Source organism: Diadema antillarum, unplaced genomic scaffold (genome assembly GCF_040938485.1).
Source record: "Diadema antillarum isolate AM-2024a unplaced genomic scaffold, OU_Dant_1.0 seq00000827_RagTag, whole genome shotgun sequence".
Lineage (NCBI taxonomy): Eukaryota > Metazoa > Echinodermata > Echinoidea > Diadematoida > Diadematidae > Diadema > Diadema antillarum.
The window spans coordinates 120,488-132,523 of record NW_027271704.1 but is presented as its reverse complement, the minus strand read 5'-3'; the positions used below and the strand labels follow the sequence as shown (position 1 = coordinate 132,523).

General features: G+C 40.1%; 1 protein-coding gene across 1 annotated transcript in view; it reads left to right on the top strand.

The window, feature by feature from the left end:
- LOC139740029 (GTPase-activating Rap/Ran-GAP domain-like protein 3) overlaps positions 1–12,036 on the top strand; it is a 199,387-nt gene that overhangs the window by 166,683 nt on the left and 20,668 nt on the right. The window contains exons 8-12 of the mRNA XM_071650623.1: positions 60–162; positions 1,373–1,471; positions 6,397–6,500; positions 10,962–11,076; positions 11,597–11,642. Coding sequence (XP_071506724.1) covers positions 60–162; positions 1,373–1,471; positions 6,397–6,500; positions 10,962–11,076; positions 11,597–11,642 — 467 coding nt within the window. The remainder of the gene's footprint in view (positions 1–59; positions 163–1,372; positions 1,472–6,396; positions 6,501–10,961; positions 11,077–11,596; positions 11,643–12,036) is intronic.

The following is a 12,036-nucleotide window of genomic DNA, read 5'->3' as shown; positions in this document are numbered from 1 at the left end:
GCAACTACCACCATGGATAATTTGTATTCTATTTCATATAACTTTTTGTTACTATGTAGGAACTGCTACTTCTTGAAGAGCAAGAGGGCTCTGTGAATTTCAAGTTTGGCGTCCTGTATGCCAAGAATGGCCAAAAATCGGACGATGAAATGTTCAGCAATGGTGAGTCCGCCTTCGATTAGTTCTTCTGATGTACTACGTGTCATTGAGTGTGTCTGATCGGGTGCACGTCACGTGTCCGACACCCACGAGTTGTACAGTCCATGAGTCATACAGCTCACGAGTCGTACATCCCACGAGCTCGGCACTAGGGGAAAAAGGTCCGCGAGACCGACATAACATCACGGGGCTTATAAATACACGCAGTGTCGGACTCGTGGGCCTTTTTTTGTCTAGTGTCGGACTCATGGGCCTTGTTTGCTTACAGTTGGGTTGGACTCATGGGCCTTATTTCCTAGTGTCGAACTCATGGGCTGTATGACTCGTGGGTGTCGGGCTCGTTGGATGACCCCGTCTGATCTACCCATCATGCATCACGAGGTAACACAAAGTCCACTACATCAGGCCAAAGTCAGTAATGTGCTTACCTGTCAATCGGATGTCTTGGGTTCGAGACCGAGTGAGTGCCAATGACCAGTGCGACGTGTTTATCACACCACCTTCTCTTGCAGGAGGGAAAACACTCTGTCTCTCACATAGGTCATGGAAGTCATCCTGGTGAGGCAGTGCACATCCGTTGCTTTCGACTTCCAACAAACACTCAGGAAAAAATCCCTGATCTTTCATCCATAGCGCTCTCTATCCAAATAACAGCTACAAGAATAGCATCATGTAGACAGGATATAAAAGGTCACGTAAAATGAAGTCAAACTTTCAAAAAAGTGTTAGTTTTATGATGTAATGTATTTTGATATTCTCTGTGAGACATGACTTTTAACCCTCTGTGTGATTTGAGTGCAGCTTGCCTCGTAAAACCCTATTGCATTGTACACACTGTCCAAACTCCCTGTCACAGAACGGGTTAATAATCTGTAATGTCTATACGTAATAGATCTGGCTTCAAAGATTGAAACTGCATGATGATTGACTGCAACGAACCAATGACTTAAACAAGAAGCTTGGCTGGGACAAGCTTTGAAATTAATCTTGATAATCCTCCCTCAAGAAACACTTGTCAGAACTTGTAGCTCTTGTGATGTACCTGTATGTCCTTGTTTGCTTGCTTTCCACTTTGTAATTTTGTTTCGCCAGTTCTCGAAGTAATCTTCTTGGACGAAAACCGGTAAGGCATATTAATATTGAATGATGTACCATAATCACTGTCAATGTAGACTAATGCTAAAAATTAATGATGTCCATGAAAACCTGACAGAACATCCCTCAGAGGCCTTCAGCAAGCTAGTGGGACTCCTTGGTGAGACCATTCCCCTGAAGGGCTGGGAGAAGTTCAACGGAGGTCTCGATGTGAAGAGTAAGTCCACCTGTCCTTACGCATAGATGTGATCGTGATCAAGTCTACGTATTCTGCTCCATCTGTGTGTAGGTGTGTGTGATGGTGTATGTGTATGTGATAATGTTTTTGTGTATTAGGCTGAAGCTAATTGTTATTACAAATACCTGTATAAGCTGTTATTTTCGCGAGGGTTTAATCTTCGCGAATTTCGCGAATCACAGTTGGATCGCGAATATGGTTAATAGAGCATTAACGTAACCGTCGGCGTCGATTCGCGAACACAACACCTCGCGAAAATGTCTATGACCTCGTCATTCGTAAAAATATCTGTACGCGAAAATAATGGCGTATACCAGTTGTAACGCCCAGAAGAGAGGGCGTTAGAGAGAATTATTCATTCGAAATAACTTTTAAACTGTCAGAAACACATGAGAACGAAGCCAAGCAATGTGCGTGATTAAAAAAAAAAAGAAAAAAGAGTGATATGATCTTAATTCCGCGGCGGCCAATTTCGCAAGATTTCCAGGCCAACACAGGCTCCGTATACATGCTATCAACCTGAACAAAAACCATGGCTTTGCTCTTGTAATACACAAACAGTCCAGCTGAGCCGCAGGCGTATTGTCTTTGATAGCAGCGCTCATTAAAATGCACTAATGACCGCTGAAAAAATAAAGTTGGGTCTGTAGGCAAACTAAAGAGTGGTCACGTAATAATCAACCATTTGACTAGGATCTATATCAGCATGTTACACTACGTTTTCAGTTTATCGTTATACCCCCATCACCATAAAAGGCCTATTTGCACTTCCACTTGGACTATTACTCAAGTTCCTGCTCCCCGTATTACTACTTTTGAGACCACCACTGCTGCCGATGCATTGCTAGGCCTATACTGTTATTCCATCACTCAATAGTGTAACTGGCCTCTACAGCTAGTATGGCTGTTTTACTTCTCTTTTTGCCAATTAAGTTGCTTTTATTGCAACATTATGTGTCGATCAGCACCATCGTATCTACATTGCAATCGAAAATGCTTTTAACCATGTCAACGCTTTTTGATTGAAAAAGGTGTTATTGCTTAATATCATCAGTAGACGAAGCATAATAGCTGTTGCAATTACGACCACCATTACTAACAACGACTAATACTACCATTAATTTCACTATCGTCGTGGGGAATATTGCTCTTTTACGACTTGAACCTAATCACATTTTAAAACCATTTTTTTCATACTCTTCTTCGTCATCTCCTACACATTTCGGATAACTTTCATCCCCGCTCATCGTCCTTTTCCATTAATGTTCTATTCTCTCGTTTCTCACCTTGATGATCAATCTTCTTTTTGTATTCTTCGAGTACCTCATTTCATCGGACATGACTCCTTAAATTACTTCCCTTTCATTATGGTTAATGTTTCACCACTCGTGCTCATATTTCAATCAAATTTCGCCATAACCTACATTTTGTCATTCACACTACCTCGATCGAGCTACTTTCCACGTCTTCTGCCGGCCCCCTCAGAGCTTCGGTCTGATCTCGCTTTCCCACGCTCCCGCTCTCTTTAACTTTCATGACTTGCTTGGTAACGACATCCCCTCTATCAGTCTTCTCTCTCCCTCTCCATCGCTCCTGCTCTCCCAATCTCTTCCTCTTGAAAACGACCCGTTCGATACAACTGCCTGCGGAAAGAATGGAAAGAGAGCTTTCCTGCAGCGTCGGTAGTGACAGTGAGGCAAATAGTATGATCAATCGGGAGATGTGATAAAACATGCTAAGATGAACCACCTTGGCGGGTCTTTGCTGCGGGGGACTCGTGTGAGAGCAGGCCGTAAAATAATGCTCACGAATGAACGGCCGAAGAGGATGAGGGGAGAGAGAAAGAGTAGGGAGGAGGGTGTTGCCATGGTTACCGAACCCGAAAGGAAGCCCATTGAGGATAAAACGTAAACGGAGAAGAATTTCAAAGAGACGGGGTTGCACTCCCGATGAGAGCCTCGAATTTGATCGTTCTTTTCCTCGGCCCGTCGAGATCTCAAGGAAGATTGAAAACCCCTTACAGAATTGTCTCTAGCTTTTCTTTTTTTTTTTCCAGTCTGCGACCACATACCGGTGAAAAGGAATTACCATATGGACAACTCAATAGCATCGAGCGATGTCTCAGCACGGATATGTCAATGGCCCAACATTGCTAGGGAGAAGTTAAGATCGAATGCCTAGTATTTTTCTTTGCATGGGTCTACACCAAATATTTTATCTCCCCTTGTTCATAATGCTCCATTTATCTAATCATCCCTCCTCGAAATGCCCATACTCAGTCGCTCATTCAGATATATCATCCATCACTGATTTCTAGAAAAGGGCTGCTCAGCTACACTGAATAATCATCCCGATGCAATTTGTTTTTCACTCATAGACCACACTATGTGTCCTATCCCGTGAGATCAAGTTTGTGCCGGTAAGAGCTTGTCACGTACAACGCTTGATGGAGTCGCGATGAATATTCAACATGCATTTTGGCGGGAAAGACTTGCTCCGGAAGTAGACCCTACATGTTAAAGAAAAGGAAATCGAAACATTTACAAAGTGTCGTCCGTAGTCCTGTTCTAGTTGTAGACGATCAGGAAAAAGGTGTATTTTCATGGCAAGAGGGAAAGGAAGACACACTCTTTAAGGCTCTACCTAGACACATTCTGAGCGATTGAATGTTGATGCACTATCGATCACAGAGATTGCCTGAATGTCGATCGGTGTGAAGTGTTTGTCGGCTGCGTAGACTCACGCCAGTGCCTCCAGCCTCATTTCAGTCGCTGTCAAAATAAAATAATCCTCTAGGGGTTTCTGTACTCACACCAACCCTATGCCATAACGGACTAGTTGTAATCTTTAGCATCACATAACTTCACACAGATCTATCCCTCGGATAGGACATAAAATGGAGGTCCCGTGTATGAGAGAGTCACAGCTCATGCACGTAAAAGATCCCGCTTCATTCATTCATCGCAAAGAGCAGGGTGTCTAACCCGGTGAAGTGGTCCTACCCCACATCCAACTGGACCCCATGGAAGACCAGCTTAGTGTAGCTGAATATGGGCTATCCAGCCATCTTCACAGATGGAAAATGAACAACAACAACAACACAGATCTGCAGAAAAATCCAAATCGGTCTAACCGTAATAAACCCTTTCATTTGAAGCCTCCCCGTAAACCTGAGTCTCCTATCATGATATGTTGTTATGTTATGATGAAATATTATTTCAACATGTTTTATACATGTCTTTTCGTATGAAGTTTATTTCATGTTCTAGAGATAAAGTATTTAAAGAAAATAAAGGTCACAGTGCCGTTCATTGTGAACTTTTTGGGGATATGAATGATAGATTCTATAGGAGAAGAAAGAAAATACATTAAGTTTGTTTGTTTGGTTTGTTTTTAGGAGAAAGTTTTTTTTTTTTTTTTTTGTATGAATCGTTCGTAATAATGTGTTATCATTTCAATACAGCCTTGATAACCAGCACCGGAAGATACGGCAGTGGTCATAGAAAATCAAAAGCAGCTATCATTTATGTGAAAAATAAATCTAGGTTGGAGGCCAGCAATTTGGCTACGGTCCTCAATGATGAGTCTTTACCTCTATATTGATATTGATAGAGAGGAGGAGGGGATCAGGGCAAAGACCTGTCCATTGAGGTGGAAGATGACTCCCACAAATATTATCACAATCCGAACTTGATTAAGAAGGAATATTGAGCTTTAATAAGAGATGTCCGGGAAATAGGAGATAAATCCCAAGATATTCCTGACTTACCGTGCACTTTAGATTAGACTGATTGATTGTAGTCTCTTTTTCTACGTCATCACACACACCCACACATCCATGCATTCAAACACACACACATACAAACACACACACACACACACACACACACACACACACACGCACACACACACACACACACACACCATATATCAATAATGTAGGCCTATTCTCTAGCGAAACTCAACTCCTTCTAGCCAATATATGTAGAATTCATTAATTTCCGTATTCCTGTCATATCTATTGTGATCTATCTATGCATTTATACATAGCTGAGATTACCTCTGTGTCATTGATTTATTTTCTATGCCGACTTATTATAATTGTGATTATTGCAAAATAGTTACAGCCGATCAATTCCGAGAAGACCGAAAGCTTGGCGAAAAAAAAAATGCGGTAAAGCAACGTCACAGGATATACCGGCCTTCATTTTGTTCATATATATGATAAAATAAAGAATATATGATATATCATGTATAATACTTAATGCATGAATATACGACATAAAATGATACATACATACGTAGAGAGAGAAAAAAAACTTCATCGTTGGTCTATGTTTTTATTTTCGGTGCGCATCATGTACAAAGTAGGCATTGGAATACTGTAGTTTATTTTATATTTTCTTCTGCTCCATGGTGAGGGGTGTTCTTAAGTCTCAACGTTTATCGTGTTATGCCTGCTTATTTTTGAAGTTTTTGCAAGCTCTGCGTTGAATTTCGCCTTTGATTGTCCTTATATATATATGCCATGTAAATAATATATGTTCCTAATCCAGTGTAACGGATTTGCTTCACCTAGGTTCTACCTTTGAAATTTAGCATAATCGATCGAAGAACTTAAGCAAAGATATCTCGAAAAATCTCTTGGGGGAAATTGATTTGTTCTTGATTCAGATTATTGATCAACTTACTGTTTTGCTGCTGTTACATTTTAGTTCTTTCTTTTTCTTCTCATTTTTCTTACGGTGAAATGCAGGCTTTGCAACATAATCTTGCAATAGTTCGTTGCATATGAGACCTACTTTCGACGTAGGGTTTTTTATTCTTAAGTATAATCATAATATTAATTTCACCGTCTGTTTACGAAGTTCTCGTCTGCTTGTTACTCGTATTTCAATAAACAGATAACACAACGGGCACAGAATCTGTGTACACGATGTACGAGGGACACGAAATCATGTTTCACGTTTCTACCTTGCTGCCTTATTCCAAAGATAATCGTCAACAGGTAAGAAAAAAAGTCCAGCGTATTTCACCCTTGCAAGAAATCTTGGGCAGGACTGAGCTAACCCAATCCAAACTAATTCGATTCAGATTAGATCATGGAATGTGTTTCCATGCACACAAGAGAATCCAACCCTTCAGAGAATCGGAGAATGAATTTATAGCGTGTGTAGGAGCGACGAAGCAGTACTTGTTTTATCTAATTGATATTCCACAAGGGACGATGTCGTTTGTCTAGCACCAAAACTCATCACAGATGATGTACGTTCCTCTTTAAAGCTGATTCGTCCCAATAATGTCACTGCATGGTATGGATAATTTGGTAATAAAATGTCGGGTGATCTATGCATTTCTGGGCACAGATAACCACTGAAAATCTATTCCGCTCTGTTTACTTATTGTTTCTATTGTTTACAAAAAAAAAACCCCAAGAAATCATAAATCAATAAATTGGCAATTTTGTGAAACATACAAGTAAGCAAAGATTGCTTGAATGGTAACGCGGTAAGATGGTACACTGTACTACAATAAATTGCATGTATATGTCTTGATCTGCTAACACTTCAAGTGTGTCATTTCATTGTTTTGATGGTCTCTTAGAAAAACGCCCCGTAGAGGGAAGTGCGTGGGCATGCACTGATTGAGTGGTAGAGTTGAATCGAGAATGAGGCCTTCCTATCTTTTAACACACTGCTTACAACGCCTCTCACTCACTTCACTCCGCGACGGAGACGTTAGAAAGCAGAAAGAGGCGCCAGAGTGGAGAAGAGTTCTTCTCTTCTTCAAACTATCTAGATGATTTACAAGTACCTTCCCAAGCCTAATAGAAACTTCATACAGACACATTGGATTAGTCTTTGGTCAAGACGTCATATCCTTCCACTTGTTTTTTTTTTTTTTTTTTTTGGATTAATATAATATGCAAGTTACTTTCCCTATTTTGGTATAATTTTACAAGTAATTTAGTGTACTAGTAATTTTACAAGTAATTTAGTGTAATTTTACAGGTAATTTAATGTAATTTTACAAATTAGTTTTTGGGTATCTAATCACAGAAAGATTGATGATAAAATCAACTTGCCGGCAGATTTAAGACGTTTATAAAATATCTGTAACTTTTAGTCATAATTCATAACGTAAAAAAGGTAGAGCGTCAGATGTTATATTACTATGATCTTTACTTTTTCAAAAGGCTTTAACCAAATCTAACACTTTCATTTTTTTTTTTATTCATTCTCGAGGTGCTGGTTGATTTAAGCCCTGCTAAGGTTAACTAGTCCCCCCCCCCCCCCCCCCCCCCCTTTCATGTAGGCTTATTCGTACAATGGAAAATACTTCGCATTCATGATGAAATTCGGCTCCTCCTTAACTGGCAGCAGAATAAAGAAATTATTTTATTACCCACACTGCAGTAATTGTCATTCAGGTTTCTTATAAACCCTTATTTTTTTCTACTGAGAAACAGAGGAAGAGAAAGAAAGAGAGTGAAAATGCTATACTAGTAGTATTTTGTAGTAGAAGTATTTAGACAAAAAAATATTGAATTTCTTCTGAACGATTAACATTCGAAAGGTTTGGTGCTCAAGCTGACTGAGCTTGTTTACTTATATTTGACTTATACTGTAGAGGAAAATATCTTGGAGAAAATAGAATCTCATTCCATGGCGATTGCCTTGTGCAATGTCAAAATGTCAGTGCTGACACTCTTTAATTTCCGCAGGAAATTGCATTTTTGCACCTTTACAATTCCAAGGCCGAATGGAATGCATGTCAGAACGCAAAAGAGTGTCGTGTTGCATGCCTTCAGATTTGGGCGATTTCAATATCTTTTCACTTATTATGATAACAGATAACTATCAACACTTACAATATCTCTGAAGCATTATGCTCGAGGAAAATCACATGGATGTAATTATTGTTCGAATATTTGGGCAGGTGCTCTATCTAACAAGGACGTCCTGAAACAAGCCAGAATCATTGCAAACTTTGATATTTAACGAAACATCTGTAATCCGGTAGACAGTCAGGCACAGGCGCAGAAAACTGCGCCTGTCGAAAAGCGCCGATATCATGAATATTATAATGACAATACCCATCATGCCACGCGATGCTCGTAGTGTAAAAGGCATGGAGAAAATTTAGGTGATGAAGACACCTAATCGATATTAATTTCGTACGAAAATTCTAACCTTGACACTTTTCTGATATTTCCTCTGTAGTAAGCCAAATACCTAATCTTGCATAATAATAATTTCTAGGGGAATAAAACCTTGACATCTGGCGTAATTCTGGTCGGAATACATAATTAGGTAAATGTTTTTTGAATGACCACCGGTTTGCCCTCTTTTTAGCCTTGTGCAACAGGTGTTGGCTAGTGTAACAGAAATGTACTCCTTCCTATCAGACCTTCCTCTCTCCCTTCTCCTCTCTCATCCCCTCTCGTGGCTTCTTTCCCTTTCTCTCCCCCAGCACAGCCACCTTCCATCTCTCAACGCATCATCTCTTTCCCCCTCTCTCTTCTCTGTAGTACTCTCCCCGGCAGGTTGGGTTCTTATCTCTGTTGAGTAAACATAGGGCAGCAGTTTAAAACAAGGAAAGTGTTGTGAAAGTGCGGCCAGGCTCTCTGTGGGGCCTACCTCGTACCTCCCTGGTCTTGAACTGACCATGGGCAAAGCACAGAGGCAGGGGCTATGCGATAGGTATTGCAGTTTTAGATTAGATTCCAGAGAGACAGAGTTATACAAGAGAGCACATAATAAACACGAGTTATCAGAGTTAATTGCAGATGATTCTGCAAAGGAAGCAGAACAGCGTAACATCTAACAGCAAGGTAATCCCAATGACTCCTACTTCATTCTCAATCTCACTAGCCTATTTCTTGATTTATAAATGAGCTATGGTCAGTGTGGAGAGACCTATATAGCGCATGGTGTTTGTTGGTGAGAGCGTATGGCTCTGGATGTGCCTGATGCATGCTGTATTTCGATATAATTATGGTGATACAGTGCAGTATACACATACATACTATCGTGTTTTGGCAATTTGTCTTGCATACAGTACTTAGTGCACTGCAAATCAGTAAAAAGCAGTAACGGGCGGCGTGTTTTTTTTAGACGGCACAGATTGGGGAAACTAAAAATCTATCGGGGACCCTATCCCTAAACCTAACCCTAATCCTAATCCTAACCCTAACCATCAAACCCTAACCCTAACCCTAACCCTAACCCTAACCCCAACCCTAACCCTAACCATAACCATAACCATAACCAAAAACCCTAACCCAACGTTTTTCCCATAGGTTTAACACGCGCCATGCCCCAATCTGTGCCGTCTTAAAAAAAAACGCTAACGGGCGCCTGGTACACAGACGATATCAATTGAACCGACTGTTCGCGAAAACTACGAGAATCGATTGTAGCGGGCACACTTGCTCGGCGCTCGGGCGGATAACCCCAAAGTAGCAGTTTTCTGCGCCTGGCGGGAGGCGCAGTTTTCTGCGCCTGTGCCTGACTGGTAGACAAGATATTTCCTCCTAGAGCAAAATAGTGAAGAAGCGATGTCTTGGGATTGATGGTGTCGAAGAAGAAAGAGATCGGTTTTTACAGAAAGAGGAACAAAATGATATTGAAGGACCAAAGGAGAAAGGAAATAGCAACGAGCAAAAAGAAAAAAATGTTACAGAGATATAGGGAGAGAGATAAAGAGTAAAAAGAAAACAAACAGGAATAGAAAGAGATAATAAGTGATAGAAAGGAAGAGGTAGGAAGACAGTGGTCCTAAGTGATTGTTATATTGTTTCAAGTGTAGCTGTTTTCACATCATGGCTTTGCGTTCAAATTTATTACAAACGTCACCCAAATGTCTGTTCCACCATCGGATGAAATCCTATTCCTGGCAGTCACGCTTTCTATGGGAGAAGAGATTTCTGCACAATTTCGTATCTTTTGCTCCTGGAGCAACTACATTGTCTGAGATTAATTCATTTATTAAGTTATTGGACCAAAATGCAGCACAGATTAGGATGCTGCAAATAACTTTTCGTATACACTCCTCCGGTATGGTTGTATAATCGACATTGTTTAATGTTGTCAAGGCAACAACATACATGGTGACGTTGATATTTTGACATGAAGGACAGATTCACTGAAAGGTACCTTGATAAAATGAATTATGACCAGAAATATTCCAAACTTTCAGTGTGTTTCAATGAATAGGCAAACAAATGCTGAAAGGGAAAGGCTTGCCAAACATGGCAAGGTTCTCTGGTCACTGCGAGTGTGACCTGACCGCTTATTTTACCAAGCGTTTGTAGAAATCATGGGGGGGGGGGTCTCATTTTCATAACAAATAAACACATTTTGATTTTCCTTATCATGACAGATTCCAATGACTACAACTCTCTATGAAACTGTTTCAAGAGATTTGGCAATCTGGTATAAGAATCCATATTTCTTTCCCATACTAGGTCGAGAGAAAGCGACACGTTGGAAATGACATTGTGACTATCGTGTACATGGAGACCGATGACGCGGAAGAGGAAATGTTCTTCAAGCCTTCCATGATTAGGTCACACTTTACCCGTATCCTTAACATACTCCATGTCGACGGAAGTCTTGTTGCTTGCACGTATATTGGCTAATCGCATTACCGTGCATCTATTATGGAATTTACTCAAGAGACCACGGATAGTGTCATAAGCAGTGTAAAATCGAATGCTGAAGCATAATGACATATAGGACACTTTAAAAACTAAAGTATAAGCTTGGAAAATATTTCTTTAAGATCTGGACATCTGATCAGTAGAAGTAGCAAGATATGCGTGTATGACAGCAGAAAGAACTTTTAGATATTCATCAAATTATTATGAACAGAAGCTGCAAAAAAGGTCGCCTTATCCGACTCGAGATGGAACAGTTGATAAGGTGGCATGTACATTTGCTTACAAAAATGACATTTGGTTTATGATAAAAGTGATCTTTATTCATTTCTTTGATAGACATATCTTTTTGTTTCGAAGATCAATCAATAATGTTCTGATAAAGAACCATTCTCCCGCACAACGATTGGACAAATCATTCTTGACTCTTTTGTTTAATCCAGACATATTTGCTTTGGTGACGTACAACAAGAACAATGATACTTACAGGTAAGTTGGTGTGATGTGTGTGCTACCATCGACAACATTTAATCAACCCTGTTGAATTATTGTACTCTAAAGAAACAATTACAATTTTCGAGCTCTTTTAATGTATGAATATTGGTAGGAGAGGCCTTAAGGAGCTGAACTAAAGTTTGATTCAGTTTGTTATCTCTAAATATCGATGAAATTTCCTAAATTCTGTTGACGAAATGTCTTCATTTTTTCGCAAAACATGTCCAGATCTGTCGTGTTCTCGACAGGGCGGAGGAACTTGAGTTGCACAACATTGTCATTGAATTGCCTTTCTAGAAGTCCATCAACATACACCTGTTAGTGGAATATTTTAACTTCTTCCATGCCCCACCCTCGTCTCTCTTTCTCCTGAGATCGGTCAATCTAA